Source organism: Astyanax mexicanus, chromosome 18 (assembly GCF_023375975.1).
Source record: "Astyanax mexicanus isolate ESR-SI-001 chromosome 18, AstMex3_surface, whole genome shotgun sequence".
NCBI lineage: Eukaryota > Metazoa > Chordata > Actinopteri > Characiformes > Acestrorhamphidae > Astyanax > Astyanax mexicanus.
This window is the reverse complement of record NC_064425.1, coordinates 18,890,296-18,912,318: the sequence shown is the minus strand read 5'-3', so window position 1 is coordinate 18,912,318 and position 22,023 is coordinate 18,890,296. Positions and strand designations below refer to the sequence as shown.

General features: G+C 36.5%; 1 protein-coding gene across 2 annotated transcripts; it reads left to right on the top strand.

The window, feature by feature from the left end:
• Nucleotides 1-956: 956 nt before the first annotated feature.
• clip3 (CAP-GLY domain containing linker protein 3) lies at nt 957-21,761 on the top strand. 2 transcript variants are annotated; one of them, XM_007236835.4, is made up of 14 exons: nt 957-1,112; nt 4,886-5,031; nt 5,798-5,937; nt 8,913-9,006; nt 10,252-10,413; nt 11,838-11,956; nt 13,453-13,689; nt 14,849-14,984; nt 15,106-15,252; nt 15,409-15,543; nt 16,418-16,541; nt 16,744-16,808; nt 18,242-18,314; nt 18,415-21,761. In XM_007236835.4, exons 2-14 carry the CDS (start codon nt 4,902-4,904, stop codon nt 18,467-18,469), a joined length of 1,617 nt encoding a protein of 538 aa, XP_007236897.1. In that variant the 5' UTR covers nt 957-1,112; nt 4,886-4,901; the 3' UTR covers nt 18,470-21,761. The 2 variants fall into 2 exon arrangements, with proteins under 2 accessions (XP_007236897.1, XP_007236896.1); XM_007236834.4 differs by having other exon boundaries at nt 958-1,112; nt 18,412-21,761.
• The last annotated feature ends 262 nt before the right edge of the window (nt 21,762-22,023 follow it).

Below are 22,023 nucleotides of genomic sequence, written 5' to 3'. Positions count from 1 at the left end.
TCTAAGTTGTCTGCTACTCAGCTGTATATCACAAGTGATGCCTCCTCCGACACAAGTTAAGTTAGCCACTGCCTCTGATGCAGCATTGCCTAGTCGCATCACAGCTTGCTCGGAGGAAAGCGCAGTGATTCAGTTTCAATGTATCAGCTTATAGATGCCTTGTGCTGAATGACATCTCCCTTTGGAGCGTTGTGGGATAAGCGAGCGCCATCTACCCACCAGGAGAGAGCAAGGCCAATTGTGCTCTCTCTCAGGGCTCTGGTAGCTGATGTCAAGCTGCATGACTGGGATTTGACCCAGCAATCTCCTGATTATAGTGACAGCGCTTTATACTGTAGATCGCTTGACATCTCGCTTCACAGCCCATCCTTTTTCTTCTAAATGTCTGCAAAGCACTATAAACTACAAGGTAATCGGCCCCTTTGTGGTTTGGGTTACAAAATATAATCTTTTGAAAATAATCATTTGTTATATGAATATGAACTTGTTTTTTCAGTTATTTGATATTTCAGTTATTTTTCATTTTATGCAAATAAATGCTCTAAATGACAATATGTTTGGGGGAATTTGGGAGAAATAAATAGCAAAATCAGAGAAACTGAATCAGAAACTGAAGTGGTCTCTCAATCTTTTCCAGAGCGGTATGTATGCATGTTTGTGCTTGTGCTTGCACTTGTGCTGATCCAGCAGAAAGGACGATTAATAGGTTATGTGCATTGAGAACGCACAGTCAGTACCTGGCTGTGTGTGTTTAAATGAAAATGGCACCCCGTTGTATTTGTGAGGACTGAGAAAGGGGCATCAAGCTTGGTTGAATGTGTGTAAATGAAGCTCGGAGGAGACTGGTCCAGGCTGGAGTCAGAGAGGAGCGGAGCTTGCTGGAGACTGGTCCAGGCCGATCTGGAGCCTGCAGATGATTGGCTGAGGCAGGAGTCGGGGTTGTGACGCAGGCAGGGAGAAGGAGAAGGCGAGGCAGCAGCGTCCAGTGTTATCCATCCCTCCATCCCTCCATCTATCTATCTACCCATCCTCTTAACCGTTTCTGTGAGTCAGAGCTGAAAACAACGACTAGAGAGAGAACCGGAGCTGTGGATTCTGCGGCTTGTAATCAGGTAACGTTAGATACTGGATGAACTCAGCAGTGGCGTGGCTGGAGCTGTGCTGTGCGGGGCGAGGCGTGAGTGTGCGGGGGTTTGTGCTGCGTGATGAGCCTCCATGTTCTGTTGTTGACACAGAGGAGGAAGACGGAGGCGCGTGAGAGAGAGAGAGAGACAGAAGGAGAGAGGCAGGAGCGCAGTTGCGTTATTGAACAGAGATTCACGTGTGTTTTTAATGCAGTACTATATAGTATTTGAGTATCAGCGCTGTCTTTTAATTTGAGCAGTAAATCAGGGGGCTGTTGAGATGCTGGAGGCTTCTGGGCGTTTCTCCACAGATAACTACACCAGCTAAATTGACAAGCTTTCAAATATCAACTAATATACTATTATATCTATTTTATTTAAATAATTAATATCGTCAAATTGTCTAGAAAAAAATATAAACACGTTTTTTATGTGTGGGAAATAAAGCATTTTTGCATGTTTACCCCAGGCCATTTTAACAGTAACACCTACTGTATAATAATATGAGCCATATTATTGTTGTTTCTGTTGTTATTAAACGTTATGTAATAATGTAAACTGAAATATTACATAACAGACCATATTATATATTGAAGTGTTGATACGTACCAGGCCTATTTAACCTTATATCTGGTTATTGAGCATGATGAAATGGCTCCGGCGTCCTATGTAAAAACACAAAGCTTTATTTAAAATATTTTTAATTTTTAATGAATTAATATGTGTGCTGTACATACAGTAATATCAGTGTAATGCAAAAGATGTGAAGAAACAGCTATCGGTTATAGGCCTGTCACGATAATAATTTTTTTTGGATGGTATATCTTCCCAGAAATGACTGCGATATACGATATTATTGTCATTTAAGACCATTTAAAAGGCCCTGACACATAAATTCCTTAAATTATAAAAATAAAATAGCATTACAAAGCAATTAAACCATTTTAAAAATACAAAAAAAAAAAAATTAATCATAGTTTAGGAAAATTGTTTTCTCACCTCAGGTTTTGCAGGATTATATTTATATTTAGATACAATACCAGTTTAAGAGAGTTGTTATATATCACTACCTATATTGCAGTGAGTAAATGGTAAAGATATGGAGAAAAACGTATTTATCTTTTATTATAGACATTTATATTTATTATATATTTTATTATAGACATGACTAGCGTCTGTTAGTTCTGTTAATCTCCTTCAATAAGATATAAATATAAATAGATTTTTTTGCCCTTTTTGACTATCAGTGTAAGACATGTATTTCGTACCCTGGGTATTTTCTATGTGCCTGCTATGTTTGTATGTTTAGTTATGGTCATAATCTCTGTTACACAGCACTGGTCAGATTTGGTAAGCACTGATAGGTTAGTATTCAGATCTATCTCACATTCATTCTCACACAGGCCATTCTCTTCATTTCCTGATTTTCAGACCGGATCATTACCAGACAGAAACTAATAAAGGCTTGAGCAGTTCTCTAGTCGAAGTACTTTGCATTTACTCCCTGTCACTCATGATACCGATCCAATTTACAGTTCTGTAAAATGGCGTGGTGGCTTCTTGTAAGGGTTGTGTATTTTCCTCTCTGACAGAGTGACTCACTGCCTGCTCCACCAGACCCCAGGCTGCAGGCTAAACTTAGTGCCTGCTCAGGGAAGGACATCTGCAGACTAGAGACTCGCCACAGCCTGCCATCCCATAAGAACTCAGTATTCATACTTTTCTCTTACCTGAGGCACTTAGCAAACTCAGACCTAAAAGATATTTCAGTGTTGGTGAAAGAAGGAATTCTTACCAAATTTCTTGATAGTGATTTTTTTTGGAATGGTACTATTATTATTATTTCTGTGCATGACCTGACCAAATAGAGAATGTTCTTTCATAATGAATAGAGGGATGGATGAAATTCACTCAAGTTCACCCAGTAACAGTAAGTCAGTGAGGTTGCATCCAAAAATGCTGAGATTTACCTTTTAATTTCATTTGTTGGCCAAACATTTATTGAGGCACTTCCTTGAAATGGATGACAACGCTGATTAACGACCTTGCACTCCACTTGCCAGCTTATAAGCAAGACCCAGACTGTCTCACTGAAATTTCTAGAAGAGGTTTAAAGAATATTTTGGACAGTAGCGATGCACCCGTGTTGGAACTGTGAGGAACGGCTCATTTCTGTTATTTTTAACAGTTTATCTGTTCATGCCAAACATTTATGAAATGGACCAATTGGCACTGCACTACATTTACCTGATTAGCATTAATGGAGTAGATCGAGTGAAATAGCTCAATATCGTCCTAATGTTCTGATCGTCTGGAGTATAAAAACAACCCCAGTTCAGCTAAGACTGCCAGGCAGTATTGGATGCTGGTGATCTTTGGGACCTTAAGTGGCACTGCATTAAAACAGGCATGATTCTAGACTAGAAATCAGGCTCAGGAACACTTCCAGAGATCATTGACTGTGAACAGTCTGCTGTGAAATCCACAAATTACATTTAAAATTGCATCAAGCAAACAAGAAAATTATGTATGATGTGTCCTGCAGAAGAGGTCCAGCTTGTTACCAGTGCACAGTGTTTCTTGTTTGCAGCTTACACATCTAGAAAGACCCTGTCAGCCCTGAACAGTATATAGAGGTTTTAGAACTCCTTGCATATTTCGTAAAGTACTGCTAAACCACATATTGCATCCTTCACAACACCATGGCTTTGCTGGAGAAGAGCCTGGGTGCTGAACGGGCCTGTGTGCAGTTTAGACTTTTTAGTAGTAGCAAACTTTTGGCATATAATGAAACACAATATCTGACAAAAAGGACTCAGCGATGTTAAGCAGAATAATCTGATGCAACACAATAGTAGACCTGGGGCTGACAAAAACTGTGTTGTAAACATAACTGCACTACTTCCTAAAGCTACATAGCGCTGTGTAAAAGATAATGACTATTTAATATAATATGATAAAGGGTCTATTCTACTGTCATGTATATGTGTAGAGTGTATGTACAGGACTGTAAAATGCCACAAAACATTTATTTAGGTTGCAGAAACTAAATCTTTCAAGAATGTGAGATGTAACTTGACTTATGCTATGTTTGGCATCTTTCTGCCAGATATTTGACAAGTTTTACATTTTTTTAGAGGGTCAATATGGAGAGCAGTGTTGCTTTGTACATTAAAAGTGCACATGAATTTATAATTGAAAAGATTTTACTTAAAATAACGAAGAACAAAACTTTAAATTGTTAATATGTACATAAACCTTCATACAATTAGATAATTAGCTTCATGTTAATTGCAAATGATTATTATATTGTATTATTGTATTTTGCATAGATATGTTTGGACAACAAGGAAGCAGAAAAGTACTGAATGAGTGATTAGTGTTTCTTTAAAAATATCTAAATATATTTTGTCATTATTAACATTAATTTTAAAATAACAGATTGTGTTGTTTAATTAAAGAGTTTTATATAAAATTTAAAATAATAAATAATGTGAAGCAGTGTTTGGATCAGAACCATTAAAACACTCTGTAAAATATAACCAGGTTAAGACAAAGGTCTTTTGTCTGGCAGTTCATTTTCACATTCCCATTCAAGAACAACTGACTGTACAAGGAGATTTATTCATCTAGGTTGTCCAGGTTGTACCTGTTTTCCTTTCACTATCATCACAGCTACCTATGTGGCATCACAGGTCACTGAATTAGTAATAAGTGTTTACACCAACCTGCATTCTGACTCACTGCGTGTTTATTTGCAGGCCCACATAAAACAGCATGACTAAAGAGGACACCACTGAGGTAGAGGAGGCTCAGCCCCCCTCTGAGTTCACCAGCCCCGTCCATGAGCCCCGCAAGAAACCCATGGTCCACCCTTCTGCCCAGGCCCCTCTCCCCAAAGATTACAGTGGGTGTCTGAGTTTGTGTTCTGCTTTGTATAAGCTATGAATATTGGTAATTTATCGATTTTTCAATCAATTTTATGTGTGTGCTAAGTTTGAATAATATGGAAAAAATATATTTCTCTTAAAATTAAAATAATTTAAATAATCTTATCTTAATAACGCATAGAATGCTACAGGGCATTGTTCTGTATTAAACTTAGACTAGACTTTTTAATAGTAACTTGAACGTTAACATGTAATCAAACATGTTACATGTTTGTTACATGCAGTGTATTTGTGTATCAGTGCAGTAGGAAAATCACTACAAAGATTTACAGGCTGTATTTGGTTTAAGCTATTATCTCACACGTACATGGCCATTCAACATAAAAGAAAAATAAAACATCTGAAATCTATAAAAAAATAAATTAACCATTAGAAGTGTAGAATTTTGTGGTGCTTTTGCCATACACTCATTTTGCATCTCACACTTATGAAATACAGTTACTTTTAATTTACATTCTTTTGAAATCGTTGGTTTAACATGATTTCTCAAGAAATAAGAAAACATGGAAAAAACAACACTAATTACAATATTACAAAAATACGAACATGCTATTGAATGAAATTCACACATATTTTCCACAGGTATCTATGAGCTATTCATATAAAACTTAGCATTGCCAATAATAACTGCGTTTTTACACAATAAAGAAATGTGTTTTTTCAGTTAGATGCCATCACTCAACGTAAGATCCTGTTTTCTATTTTGCTCATTCACTATTCCAGCATTCACATTCTTTGATCCGAATGATCCGGCCTGTTTGGAGATTCTGACAGATCCTCGCACCACCATCCCAGAGCTTTTTGCTATCATCCGACAGTGGGTCCCACAAGTCCAGCACAAGATTGACATCATCGGTGAAGAGGTGAGAGACACACCGATGTGACATTTCAGGGCAGATCTGAATAGAAAACTGAGGTAAAATATTAAGAAAATAACCATATGCAGAGTGCTCAGTACTGGAACCCCTTTTCTACTTAATCAAAATTACCTGGAGTTAATTTTTTTTAATTTACTTCCATTAAAAGCTAGGAAGGTTTTTTTCTTGTTTCTTTCTTTTTTAACAGTGTTGATATATGCCAGCTGTGAATTCAGTTTCCATACTATTTGCCAAGTCATTTGGGTATTTGGAGGGGGATAAAATCTTCATGCATTTTTTAATCATAAGGTTTCATCTCTGATTCATTACCACTCAAGCTCTCATTCTGCTGCTGTCAGCTACAGTTTGCCATACGGTTTATCAATTACATGCACTGTTGCCTCGAATTGATTTTGTATTGCACTTAGCCAAGGTCCAGTGACATTACACTCTAAGCAGTAGTATACTGGCAGTAATACCATCAAGTGATCAAAATACTGTTCTTTATGAATTAAATGATACCTAATTGGTCATCTACTGCTTGACCTACAAATACTCTGGCCTTTTGGCGTAACCTTTGATAAGACTCTCTCCATAAAGCACAGCTTGTTTGTTTCTAAATGCCATTATGGCAGCAGTAGGAGAGATGTATTGATTTGTTGCACAGCTATGCTGGGCTTCTGAGAGGAGTCCGGTTACTGGTGCTGGGAGGAATGTGGTTTGTGGAATCATGTCATCAGTCCTGACTTTTGTGGTGGGATATTTTGTTCTAAGCTGTGCAGGTGTGTGTTACATTGGATTAATAGGCTAAAGCAATGTGTAAATAAGGAGATTTTCTGCCAAGAAGATAAAAAAATGTGTTTTGTCTTTTATTTAGTTATAAAACCTTTATCTGTAAATGACCCACAGTAGCCTATGTTCATTATATGAGATGTGAAGAGGTCAGGGGATTGTTTTCCTAGTGGACAGAACATTCTGTTTTTGTAAAAACAGATTAAAGAAGTATGGCTGGTAGTCAAACACATTTGAGCTTACTAATTTACTGAGTTAAAAAAACAGTGAAATTGCTTATCTTAAGCTGAACTCCTGAAACACTTTCTTAAGTTGACTCGGAGGGGACTAGCCTCCTAAACACAGACAGACAGACAGACAGACAGACAGATAGATAGATAGATAGATAGATAGATACTTTATTTATCCCGAAGGAATAACACAATACAATAAGAAACATATTCAGACAAATAAAAAAACAGAGGAATAGAAAATATATGAAAACTACATATACAAAGTAAGGATCTATCTGTAAATGGAGCAGTGCAGTAGATTTTGCTAATGGTCATTAAATAATTAAATAATTAACAGAGTAAAGTGCAATGAGATTAATTACGAAAGTGACTGATGTGACGTAGAAATATAATATAAATATGCATACGTTAGAAGACAGTTCTAAAAAGAGAATGTGAAATGTGAATACCCAATCATGAGTAAAGTGTACTTGAATGTAAGTGAGGTTGGGGAAGTGTTAATGTAAATAATTAAGTGAAGATTAAGTGTAAAGTGAGTAAAGATGTGCATGTTTTTGTTTAATCCCCCACATATTTGTTATAATAGCCGAAATAAACCGAAATGAGGGCTGATATTATAATATATATTTATCATGTAATATATGACAATGGCCTGGCTGACCTTGATGTTGCCTGTTGTGTTTATTTAACAAGGAGAGCCCATTAAAACTAGTGTTTTTATTTTATTCATGATTTATTTATATAGGATACTTGTACAGATTTATATTCTGTTTGTATCCAGCTTTCTTAATTATTAACAGTTCAATGCATTATTATGTTATTATATATGTTCGAACTATAAGGCACACATCATTATAAGGCACACCGGATTATATGGCACATTAAGCGACACTAATAAAGGATGCCTGCATTTAAGTGAGCAAGGGTGTTTCCATGTTTCCCTTCTAATGGGGAAGCACTTAGATAAACAAAACTGTAATTCTTAAAAAAAACATGTTCTTTCAAAGTCAAACTAAAGTGTTTGTCCCACGTAGCTTGTTTTAACACCGAAAACGCGAAGACTACAGTCCAGTATGCTCTCCTCTGAACAGCGAAAGAGCTATGATTAGTGGCTAAAGCTAATGCTTCTGCACCCAGCCTTAGTGCTGGAGAAACTTCACTGAAAAAACACCCTTATAATGCTGTACTTAAGCGGAGTGCACCGTCGATTTTTGAGAAAATGAAAGGGTTTTAATTGTTCCTTATAGTCCGAACAATATGGTATATATCTTCTTATGATGTTACATGTTAGCCAGTTTGACATGTTTGTCGAGCATGCTGTGTGAAGAGAGTGTCACATCCTTGGTCTGTAATGCGAGTCATGGCAAAGTGTGAACTGTGGAGTTAGTGTTAAACCACTGTTATTGTCTTTTTGTTAATTTGAGCAAAAATCTGCAAATTTGGCTGTAAAGAAAGTGGAAAAATACTGATTGGGGTATTCTAAATGAAAATGTGGTGAGGATATAAGGTGCTTTTGCTGTCTGTCAGTAGAGACTATCTACACTGGCTGCAGAGATTGACAGCTAGGGTGATAATCCTCTTCCATTAGACTGACTGAACTCCAAATTGATCCCCACTCTAAATCACTGCTATTGGATGAATCTTAAAAAAAACACTTCTTGATTGAGAAATAGGTTTCGGTTTATTTTTGTATTGTCTGTTCACCTCCAAACACACACACACACACACACACACACACACATATAAAATGGCTGCCAATTCTCAGTGGAGGTCTGTGAAAGGCTGGTTGAAAGTGGAGTGGAAAGTGAATGCAGAGAGAATGACTCAGCAAAAACACACCGCTCCTTTCATCCATCAGCACTGCTAATTCATCACGCCCTTCGTTATTAGACCTGAAGAGTTCATCCTCATCTAGAGAAGTGCTGTTCTCTATTAAACCGTACTCTTGTTTTCCAGATATTAAAGCGTGGTTGCCATGTCAATGACCGTGATGGGCTGACAGACATGACCCTCCTGCACTACAGCTGCAAAGCAGGAGCTCATGGAGTGGGTGAGTGACTGGACAAGGACAGCGGCTCTCTGCATACTAGTCATTTCCTGGGTTCATTATAGAACAGTCATATCAGAATCTTAGGATTTCGCTAATAATTTTCCCTAATTGAAAAAAAAACACCTGCCCTTTACATTTTGTATTTATTGCAAATTGTGCAAAATTCAGTTAAATTTAGTAAGTTAGTATTTTCATACATTAAACTGTCATAAGGATACATATGCACAACATGTTAAAAAAGGTAGATTTAAAAAATGTAAATCATTCAGTACAATCTAAAAAAACATACTGCTCTGGAAAAAATAAGAGACCACTTCTAAATGATACGTTTCTTTGATTTTACCAAATTGAAAACTTACATAAAATAAATGAGAGGAACAAGGACGATCAAAACCATCAAACCAAGCTGAACTGCTTGAATTTTCGCACAAGGAGAGGCATACAGCTATCCAAAAGCAGTGTGTAAGACTGGTGGAGGAGAACATGCCAAGATGCATAAAAACTTTGATTAAAAACCAGCTTTATTCCACCAAATATTGTTTTCTGAACTATTAAACCTTTATGAATATGAACTTGTTTTCTTTGCATTATTTGTGGTCTGAAAGTTCTGCATCTTTTTTGTTATTTCAGCCATTTCTAATTTTCTGCAAATAAATTTGGGAGAAATGTTGTCCGTATTTTATAAGATAAAACAATAATGTTCATTTTACTCAAATATATACCTATACATAGCAAAAACTGATTCAGAAACTGAATCAGAGGTCTCTCAATTTTTTTCAGAGCTGTATAGTTAAAAATAGTTTTATTAAACATAAATCAAGGATAAAAAATACAAATGTGTTGCAGTTTAAATTAGATAATAAATAAATCAGTGAACAGTTTACATTGTTGAAATTAAAAGAAAACCATGGTTTGGACACAGAAATGCAAATAACTCAAATCCTGGCGATGCCACAGCCATACATAAGTAAAAGGGAAAAAAAGGAGTCTCTAGTGACATGATTGGACAGCAAGAGTTGAGTAAAAAATTGAGTAAATATTTTGAAAAATATATATTGTAAAATTCCTTATATAACTGTATGAATTAAGATAATTTTTGACAATGTATTTGACTGTACTTGATCATTTGTCTGCAAGGGACTTCGTCTTTCTGCCTCTTATGTACAAATTTTTCTATAATTTTCATTTTTCCTCTTAGGTATTATCGTATCTGGTGTAAACTGTTCATCGTATATTCTTTTTCAGGTGACCCCGAGGCTTCACTTCGACTGACAAATCAGCTGATAGCTTTGGGTGCAGATGTGAGTCTGCGCAGCCGCTGGACTAACATGAACGCCCTTCACTACGCCGCGTACTTCGATGTTCCTGAGCTGATCCGGGTTTTGCTCAAAGCTTCTAAGCCTAGAGGTCAGCATGAAGCCGTACACAGTCAGGTTCTATCCTCTGTAGTTTTTTCTAAGATCTCAGAAGTGTTCTTATATGTAATAATGATGCACATGTCCACCAGGCTTATGATCTGTTTATCTCAGTACTACTATGACAGAACTATGCCAGACTGGTTGATTCCCAGTGTGACTCATTTTAACTGTGTACAGTTGTCTGTACAGTTTCTTTATTAACTCCTTCCAGTGAGTTCTCAGAGATATTTAAACTCATCTGAAGAAATGATCTAGGTCTAACAGAGAGATATACATAGTATACATAATCCCAAGGTCTTGCCCCACTGTGCTCATTTCATTAGGCCAGTATTGATCTCTTTCTCCACATGGCTTCAGTGCAGAACTGACCATTGATTTGCTACTGTCTGCCTTCACACTTGTTTTTACAGAGTCTGATCGAGTGTGCCAGTGTGATGTAAAGGACTACCCTGTTTTTAGGTCAATGACATATATGGATTTTCAACAGGACTTTAGGCTTTAAATTAAGTGATTTTAGTTATTTTTTTTCATTCAGACAAATGAGCTTTACAGATTACCGTTACAAAATGGAATTTAGTGTGACTATGATTTATTCAAAAGTTAATGTATTTCCTTACCATTTTTTTTTACAATTTCTCAGTATTGTAACGTGTTTATACACAATGATTTACTCAGAGAATTTGTGAATAGAGATCTCATATTTTTATTCTGTAATATCACAGTAACTTTCTTTACTGTACTTAACACACTAATTTTTTCCTGTGAATCTGATCATAAAACTGATTTAAAGTTTCATTAGCAATTAATATGTCTGCCACAGAAAGTAGATTTTGTCAGTTCTGCTTTTATGGAGCACACCACATGATATTATGACACTTTACACAACAGAAAAAACGATTTAACAAATTTTATGAAAAGTTCCAGTGATTATATATATAAAACATTTAATCCGATTAATCACAACAATATTCTGTGATTAACTGTGATTAATCACACTTGTTCTTCTGAAAATGCAAGTTTTTATAGTGGATAATACATTGTAAATAAAAGAATGAATGTCAGAAATGTAAAATGCAATTATATTTATATTAGTGGTGTCAAATAAAATACTAGTAAAATAGTAGTCAACGTTTATTTAGACGAATCCTGACATTGTTATCTTTTATACAATCAATCAGGGAATAAAAAAATCCATTGATGGAATAACCTGCTCATTCAGTATATACAGGTAGTCAGCTGACCTCCTTCTTTGAGCACATGCTGTTATAGTTAATAATTTAATTGCAAAGTGTCACATTAAACGTTTGTAAGCTAATGAGCTTTGTGAGCTGTGGGGCACCTCATTACTTTATCCTCTAATGAATCAGTGGGAGTTTACAGGCCTTTGCTTACTGACCTTTTTTTTCTCTGCAGTGCTGAACTCTACCTGCAGCGACTTCTATCACGGCACTGCCCTGCACATCGCCGCCTCCAACCTCTGCCTTGGAGCTGTCAAGTGTCTGCTAGAGCACGGAGCCAACCCCACTGTCAGGGTATGACCTACTTTAACTGTTTAACTTTTAACATCTAGTCAAATTCTGTCCTGTTTGAAAAATAATGTTAGTTTTGTCAATATCCAATTAATCCTAGTCTGCTGTAACTGTTAGGGGTTCACTCATTACAGAAGGCATAATAATCCTGCCAATGTGCACCATTACAAGTATTAATATCATTATAAAGGTTATATAGTAAAGGAGATATTTCATTAGGATGTAAAATGTTTAAATTATTATTTTTATACAGCTGTGTTATGTAAGTTCAGTAGTTTTTACTTGATTCCAAATTCCCCTCAATGTTTCTAGTCAGTGTGTGGATTGTTTCAATGCAGTCACAAGCTCACCTGATTGCAGCATTCATTCATTAAACACTGAATTACCAACACTATGTAGGTTGGATAATAACTATAAATAATACACTGTACGTATAGATACTAGACTCCCATGTTATTTGTGTTTATTAGAATATTTTTTTAATGAGCAAATAAATAAATGAATTTTGTTCATTTTAACAGTTACAGGTGCCTAAAGCTACCAGTCACAAATTTTAGGACACAACTATTTTTATGTTTTCCAGTAGCAGTGCTATATGTAACAGACAAGCTGCTTTTTATTTTCTTATCTTAGCAATGACTTTATTGCTGCTCTTCTCCTGTCAGATTTCTAATTCTTCTCTTCATTGCTGAAACTGAGACTTAGTCCAGTGTTAAGCTGATCTAAAGGTGCTGTTGCCATGTGGATCAGCCAGGCCTATTCCTGTACTAGATTTCTCCAGTTTTCAAGAGTCAAGATGTAGGAAACAGTACTCACTGCTCTCTGACTTCATCTGTAATAAAAGACTTTTAATAGTTATAGAGTTCATTGGGTTTCTGTCAGTAAACACACATAGCGCACAGGCTAGTTGGTTAACTGTTGCATTAAGAAAGCATTAAGTTATTTACCCGAAAGTACAGCCAAACAGCATCTATATTTCCAGCATAATACGTTTGCACTGCACTGTAATTATATGTGAATGGTGTCTCAGAACAAAAGTAATAGCGCTCAACTTATAACTTCAGTTAAGCAATAACACACGAGAGGGAGTGCTTTAATAATATAAATATAATTATATAATATTATAACACAAACCTTAAGTATATTATTGTGATTATACCACAGTTCCATTATCACTGTTTGTTGAAAGATTTTGAGTTAAAGAGGACGAGAAAATACAATCTGTTTGGTTATTAACACTCCGTGAGATAAAATAGTTCTATTGCTGCTCTGCGTGTAGTTTGTGCGCTTTTTGGCTTGTAAGCGCTGCATTGTTGCTAGTTTACCTGTATGTGGCAGAGTAATACATTAAGAGCTTTGGTTACAGTGCATTACTGGCTGATAATGTCACTTATAAAATGCCTCTCAGCCAATCACATTGCAGGGTCGGAACTAACTGTGGTATAATATACAGAACAATTCTTACACACAACCCCTGTTTTTCTATGCTGTTCTCTTAGAATGATAAGGGCCAGGGCCCTGCTGAGGTGGTTCCCGACCCCATGGATATGAGTTTGGATAAAGCAGAGGCGGCAATGGTGGCTAAAGAGCTGAAGCAGCTGCTGTTGGATGCGGTGCCACTCAGCTGTAACCTTCCCCGCGTCACCCTGCCCAATTACGACAACATCCCTGGCAACCTCATGCTCTCCTCCCTCGGTCTCAAGCTGGGTGACCGCGTCTGCCTGGACGACATGAAGGTGCAGAAAAAGTGAACAGAGAAATTGTTAAATAAAGAAGAGCAAGTGAGGAAATACAGCAAATTAGAGAGTTTTACTGTAATTTGTTTGGTTTGTATTCTATAAATGTGCGTTGTAACTTAATGACCATAAGAAAATGTGGATCCCGTGCTGAGACCACTTGAGAACCCCTGATGTAGACTGTGGGGCAGACTGAGAACAGTGAACACTGTAGGTAAAGAGTGCTAATTTCAAGTTGTTGTAAACATGTAAGCAAGGTAGATTGTATTAATATGACGTTAGACTGGGAGGAGGAGCTTAAGTCATGTTCCTCCTCCCAAAATGTCCTTTTCATAACAAGGGCATTCATCACGTAAACAGTATTAATCATTGCAATATTTCAGTTGAGGGGAGGTGAGCTTCTTCACTGGAATTTTTAGTGGAGGACAATGGCTTGTGTAAAATGTGAATCAGCAAATAAAAAACTGCTCTAAATTTAGCATCCATGCTGTGAGAAGGTTGACTAAATAAGGCCATTGTTCCTGATTGGCATCATGTTTTGTTTTGCAGCGTAACAAGTCTGTTGTATTTCAGTACAAAACAAGAAGCCAGTCAGTATCAATGGTTCATATTTATCAGTCCTTTCAGACCACGGCTGCTTATCTGGAAGCAGATCACTGTTTTTAACATAGTGAGGGGAGCTGCCTGCTGTAAGTCAGCAAAAAAGATATCAAAATCTATACCGGTCATTGGATCCGATTGAAAGGTGATGTTTATATATATATGAAATTGAGAACACTAAATCTGAATAAATAAATGTGGAATGTTTAAAATAACAATAAATCTGTAAAAGAACAGTACATGCAATGGCATTATCACATCAAGTTGTTGTTAAAAAGTTAGCATTTATTACCTATTCTCAAAATGAGGCTCGCAAATGGCAGCAAATTAATTGAAAGGCCTGTTTTGTTGTATATGTCCAGCTAAACAAATATTTTTTTTTTTTTGTGAAAACAGAAAGAATCTTAGGTTTGAATGTAAAAAATAATATAGTAAAATAATAGCATACTTCAAAGTTAAAGCAGGAATCCAGGGTTGTATGTTTTCAACCCCCCCCCCCCCCCCCCCCCCCAAAAAAAAAAAATCATCCATTTTTACCCTGACTGTCTTTCTCTTTCAGGCGGGCACCCTGCGTTTTTGTGGAACTACTGAGTTTGCCAGTGGTCAGTGGGTGGGCATTGAGCTGGATGAGCCAGAAGGCAAGAACGACGGGAGCGTGGGCGGGGTCCGCTACTTTATCTGCCCACCCAAACTGGGTAAACACATCTTTTTTTATCTGGTTTCCTTTGATTCAGATGGAGAATTTCATATGATGGATAATTTACATGAGCGTTGATGTTTTTTTTGTTGTTTTTTTTTCTGCAATCTGTTTTTCAGGAATCTTTGCCCCAGTTTCCAAAATCAACAAAGCTGTCGATCAGACCCCCTCCTCAGTCACCTCCACACCCAAAACCCCCCGCATGGACTTCTCCCGCGTCACTGGCAAGATTAAGAAAGACAAGAAAGAGAAGGAACGAGAGAAGAGTGAGTGAAACTATGCAATTTACTCCAAGTGCTTCAGATGCACTGGTTTAATTCCAGCTAAAGACCAACTCATGGTTCTGGAAAAGAATCAACCTTAATTAATGAATAAACACATTTCCTCTCATTAAAAGCTTTTTTAAATCTGCTTTTTTCCAGACATGAGGAAGAAGTCTCTGTCAGTGGCCAGTTTGGATCCTGATGGAGTGAAAGTTGAAGTGGGAGACCAGGTTTTGGTGGCTGGACAGAAGCAGGGAATCGTCCGCTTTTACGGCAAGACAGACTTTGCACCAGGTATGTGCACTGCCAGAGGATTTACAGAATATCAAGAGAAGTCAGAGAACAGATGGAACAATTCGATTTAGTAGAGTCAAAACTGTACATAGGATGCACAGGATGGATCTTGGATCTTGTAATGGTAACTCTTTATTCCCTTGCATCAATTCCTCACATCTTAAATCCTCCCCCACAGCATAATATTCCAATCATCAGTTTAAATAATTTTTATCATTCTTACAGAGCACTCTCCACAGATATGTCAGATTTTATAATAAAACAGACATCCATATAGGCTGCTTGTTACTAATACATCTCTGGATGGTGGATAGGGAGAATTGTAGAGGCAGGAATTGGGTACATCAACAGACTCACACTTGAGGATACGTGCTGTATGTATAAAGGACTTGGTGCCCCCTGCCGGTTGCTGTGTGTAACAAACATTGTTATTTGTTGTATTGATGCTGCTGCCTTTGAAAATAATACTTAATTGAATCTGTGTTCTAATCTGTCCTGGAAAGATAAGAAATTACTTTTAAAGTAATGGAAACTTAAGGAAAAGGAGAAAATTGGAAACAAATACAGCACTGGAAGTGATTTTTTTTTTAAACCCCACATGCTTCACAAATTTTTTGCACCTTATAGGAACTTTGAATCTGGACGTTGCAACAACGTAGTATTAGATGTTAAATAGTACATAAAAAACAATACTTGTAAAACCAGTTTATAGCATGATAAGCATTCTTACGCCTTTTTTACTGTAAAAGTCATGGCAGCCGATAAGATACAGATATATTTTGCTGTGTAATAAATGACTCTGACCGGATTTGGGGAAGTTATAAAAGGCAGTCAAAAAGAATGCTGATTATTCTGTGTTTGTATGGATGTTTAGGCTACTGGTTTGGTGTGGAATTGGAGCAGGCCACTGGAAAGCATGATGGCTCTGTATTTGGTGTTCGCTACTTTACCTGCCTCCCTAAATATGGAGTATTCGCTCCGCCATCCCGTGTTCAGAGGTAAGACCTACACCAAACACAAAGAAAGATAGAAGAGTACAGTTAGTTATATTTAGGAAGTATATTGAAGTATAGTAAATAAACAGAGTTATGTTATGTCCTTCAAATGTAGATTTTCTTCTAAGATGTGTGAATAAATGCTGTGGGTGTGATAAGAAAATGAAGCACTGTAGCATCACTGTCTTTTCTTTACAATTTACAGAATTGGAGGACCAAAGGAATCCCAGGGTGACGGGACACTGGTGAAGAAAGTCCATCAGGTGACTAGTAAGTATAGAGATAAGAAGCATATTCATCTTCTGCCAGCCATTTAATAGTATATACTGCATTTATTAGGTTGTAAGTTTCTGTATTCTGCTTGTAAGAGGTTTTCTTCATGCTAGCATGCATGTTTAAAGATACAGCATGGCCTTTATATATATATATATATATATATATATATATATATATATATATATATATATATAAATCACACCAGCTTTATATCCCATTTGCTTGCTGTTTAGGAAAAGAGATCTGGTGACTCTTTTGGTTGCATTATAACAGACATTATTATTTTGAATGATTCTGTGATTGGATAGAAAGTAGTAAGTAAACACTTAACCTTAATTACAGCAAACAATTATTTCATAAAAAACAACCTTTTTTTCTGCATTTCTGAGTTTCACAGCCTCGGCGAGAGTCAGAGAGTGATAATATGAAGAGGAAGTATTACATGTATTACAAGTATAAGGGAAATCTAACAATATAATTCATATGGACAAGCTTGATGAGTACAATTACATTTACATTAATGTCATTTAGCAGACACTCTTCTCCAGTGCTCATTTAATCACTTGGAAAATCGAAAGCTTGTTGCTCAGTCGAAGGTCAAATATTACCAGCAGTGAGCCACACAAGCCCTACTGCTAATGATAATTCCTATTTCCTAAAGTCAGAGCATAGAGATTACTTAACACTAAAAAAGGAGACAACTGAATACAGTAAATGCACCAGGAGCTTTAATGGAAGAGGCAGGTCTTCAGCTCACGTTTAAAGAAGACAGAAAGTGATTTTGCTGTTCAGACACTCAGGGGCAGTTCATTCCACCACTTTGGTCAAGCCAAGCTGTATCTAAAGCTCTTAAAGTACTTGTAGGCTAGCATCAGGGTTTTATATCTGGTGTTTCGCTGCTACTTGAAGCCAGCGAAGTGTCTATAGCAAGAGGTGACATGACTAGAAGCTCTAAACACAGAATGCTATGATGATTAGAGTAATAAACCATGTCAAATATGTGCTTTTAGAGAGTATTAATGAAAAAAAAGAAGTTAAAGTTGACAAACATATACTAAAAAAATTTATACTTTATTTTTATTATTTAAAACAGTAGTATGCAAAATGCAAACGTTTTACTCCTGGGTTCCCCCTGCAGTCTGTAAGTGCAATTTATGCTTTGAGCCACCCCAAAGGACGTGCTTTACACGTGCATTTCTGGGCAAGCTGAAAGATAAGTTACAGCGAAGGGTCTAAAACCAAGGGGTGACATGGTTTTCAATACAATTCAGTTTGATTAAGTACCCAAGCCTAATAGTAAGTGTAAAACTAAATGTGTCTTATATATTATTTGTATCATATTACACTAGCAATTAAAAGTTTTATGCAGTTTTTATAAATAAAAAAAATGTGCTTAAATGTTGATCCTGTCTTGTGTCGTTCTTCAGTGGCCCAGCCGAAACGGAACTTCAATGCGGTGAGGTCTCCCAAAGACATCACATCCGAGAGCTCTTTATCCAGGTATGCTGAACAGACATGTGTTTAAAAATAACCTCCATGTACGGGGACCACACAGACGCCCGCCAGTTAACACCTGTGACCTGTTTCTTTGTTTCAGCAGGTTGCTGTTCTGTTGCTGGTTCCCTTGGATGCTCCGTGCGGAAATGCAATCCTAAACGTTTGGCTCACTACTTCTCCTAACCCATCTTTCTGTTCCTCCCCAAAAACAACAAAAGGATCCTCTCACTGTCTTTCCATCCTTCATTTGTGCTTTTCTCTAAAAATCCCACAGATTGTCGAAGGCACAACTGTGGTGACCCCCGTCTCCAAACCTTCCCCTTTGACTGCAGTTAGCAAAAACTAGTGCCTTGTAAAGTAACTAACGTCCTGCATTCCATTTGTTAAACGAACAATAATAATGAAAAGATGTTTCTTGAATTCTTAATTAGGGCAACATAACCCTGACAAAAGCCATTTGTTGGAACATAACCGATTTTTTAAGTTAAGGTGTCTTTTATGTTGTTGAAAATCACCCTAAAATGAAAGCCACAAAAACATACCAGTAAATGTTTTTGTGGGCTTTGCATGTGTGTGTTTTTGTTTTAGAAAAACACAGTTTCTGAATCTTAGCCTAAAATATATCATGGCTGCTGCTGCTGCTAGAGTGTGCACTCTTGTCTTATTTTCAGTATTGAATAGGGAACTAAGCTTTTAAATGCCTTTTCATTAGTTTTCTGAGTACTTGATCATATTTAGATGGTTAATGTCTGTCTAAAAGATGTTGTCCAAGAACCTTGCAACTACCCGATCATTTAATCATATTGTGGTAAGAAAAAATGCAGATTACCTTTACATACGTTTAAGCTACCAGGGTGACAGGGAAAAAAAGAATACAGGGTTTATTGTTTATATCTCACTTTTAATTGTCGTTCCCAGTGCAGTTCAGTGGATCATACCTGTATTGACCTGTATCTACTGTGCAGGCATGTGTACAGTAACAGTGTGTACATGTGGGTGGACATACTCTATGTGAGGCTGTACATTACCCTTAGTACATTGTCAGAAAATATTCAAGATTTATATAATAATCATGGGATTTTGTGCCATTGTTCATACTATAATCTGACCGATATATGGGTTTACAAATATATCAAATAATATTGATGTGGCTTTATCTGTATCCTTTAAAATATCACCAATAATAACAGACCCACCAGGATTAAAGCTAAACAGAGTTGTACACACCCTCCATATATAACTATATTAGTGATACAAGCTGAATGAGGAAACTAAACACAGAATGCTGTCATGACTTGAGTGATAATCCATGTCAAATGTGTCCTTTTAGAGAGAATTAATGACAAAAAAATAAAAGAAGTTAAAGATGATAACGATACACAAAAACATTTTGGGTGACAACCCTATGCTATTTTATTTTTATTATTTAAAACAGTAGTATGCAAAAAGTTTACTCCTGGGTTCCCCCTGCAGTCAGTAAGTCATCCTAAAGGACATGCTTTACACATGCATTTCTGGGCAAGCTGAGAAATAAGGAACTCATCCAGTACAGTAATGTTACAGGATTTTACACAAAAAAGATTTGGGTTAGGCAGCATTATTTAGTTATGGTGAGCTTCACTAAATTTATATATGATGATGTGTGTTGATGTCCACACTTTTAAAGCTGTTTTATGATATAAAATGCTTTGTAATGTTGCTTTAAGATCATGGGTTTTGCAGTTTATTTGAGTTAAAGAAGCATGACAGTTATAAACAGGTAACCATGTCATGTTATGTAATAAAAATGGTTAATAATTGCTTGGCAATAATTATTGGCTAATACTGTTCATTACCAGTTTTTAGCCCCTAATATTGGTATCAGTGTCAAAAAAAATGTTTATATCAGTAAAGGACCTGGTTAATATTTAGCTGCCCAATGGGAACACATATACTTAAACTAGTCCACCTAATGATAAATTGGCAGTAAATCTGACGGTATATTTCAGCTGTTGTAATTCAGTGACAGTAGCATCAGATACTTGTTAGGTGAAAGTTTTAAAAACACACTTAAATATAATGTAGCCATTACCCAGGTCATCCAGCAAGTCCTTGATATTATCTAAAATACAGTTCAATTCCTGCCGTGTTCCTCTGCCTGATCCTCCTCTTTTCCTGTATCTCGTTTCAGTTTAAATAGGTTTTTGTAAATGATCGACTTCAGCAGCTCCAATAGTCAGAGAAGTATGTGATTATATCTGTCAACAAGTGTAAAAATGAAGAAAAAGAGCAATATCTAATCTACGTCAACTTGCTATGTGAATATGGGTGGTGTCTTTGTCTAGCACACAGCATGCGTAAGAAAAGCTCCAGTCACTTTCTGCTACTTTCCCCTCACTGATTTAAGCTGCTTTAGACTCAGTTCTCTGAACTATACCTTCCTTTATCACAGGCAGGATTAGGGGACATTAACTGCCTGATCCTAGGGATGCAGCTATTGGCAGACTGTGAGCAAGAAAAAAACATCAGGCATTGCTTGTGCACTCTGTGTAACACCTTTTCTGGGAGCACCCTGACGAGCACTGCAGAACAAGGAGAATGGAAAAAATGAACACCTACTGCGTAACAGATCTGTATGTTTTGTTTTTTAAGTCTACATACTGCTAGTTAGTTATTCATATATTGTTGAATTTGTGTAGTGGTGCAATCATTGCCTCTGTAGTGATATAAGACTAAGACGAGTAAAAGGCATTTAAGACTGAGTGCAAAACTTAAACCATAACGTATAACCAGTAGTAAACATAATCGTTGAGTTTTGTGGAATCTGACGGTTTGTTTTTTATTGTTTTAGGGTGACTTTTTAAGCTGTTACACAAGATCACTTTCATTTCATTTCACAGCCACTTCTGTTCTGATCACATTTCATTTCAGTGAATGGCAAAAGAGAAAGTGGGTGAGATATTTTAACTGTAATTACAGAGTGTATTTACTATCTCTCACTGTCTTGTCCCCTATACGTTCCCCTCTCCGTATCAGATCAAAATAAAACACAGGCATTTTAAGTAAAGTTACTTAGTTAATTCTCTTAGTCTACCCAGTTGTGTAGCTTATTTGGTATGATTAATTTGTAAACATATAATTTGTAAACATTTCTTCGTCCGAAAAGATATATTTTAATAATTTTACTGTGTATTTTTTAATGTGCATCAGTCGGACAACCTGGTGACAATATCCATGTTTGTGTATTCATGTGAACTTCTATCTTCTGTAAGAAAGATTTGTGAGGACTGTAAATGCTGGAGTCAGTTCTGTTTAGCTAACTAGGCTACTGCATGCTGTCTTTATATATAAAAAAACAACAACAGTGCTTTTCTTTTTTCAGCTGTGTAATAGCATGTTAATCCCCATAAACTTAAGAATTCTTCTCTGAATAATGGATATAACAATAATAAACATTTGATGTTTCGTAAACGTCTGTTCTGTCTTTCTTTTAGCTAACAAGCTTTTAGAACACGCAGAGGTCTGCTTTTTACATTGTTATAAAGTAAATTGTCTTTTCAACAAAGTTGACACAACCTCATTATTACCCCATTCCCACTATTGGTCTACATGCGTCTACATACTCCAACCACTGGTCATTGGGAAACAGCTTAAAAATGCATAGACTCAAATGTAAAAAAGAAAAACAACAAACCAATTTGACTTCATTTGATTTTTTTTTATTTAAAAAAAG

Coding starts and splice junctions, on each gene's coding strand:
- clip3 (XM_007236834.4), top strand. CDS start 4,902: ATGACTAAAGAGGACACCACTGAGGTAGAGGAGGCTCAGCCCCCCTCT. Junction 10,414..11,837: donor CAAAGCTTCTAAGCCTAGAG/GTCAGCATGAAG, acceptor TTTTCTCTGCAG/TGCTGAACTCTACCTGCAGC. Junction 15,253..15,408: donor AGAGAAGGAACGAGAGAAGA/GTGAGTGAAACT, acceptor GCTTTTTTCCAG/ACATGAGGAAGAAGTCTCTG.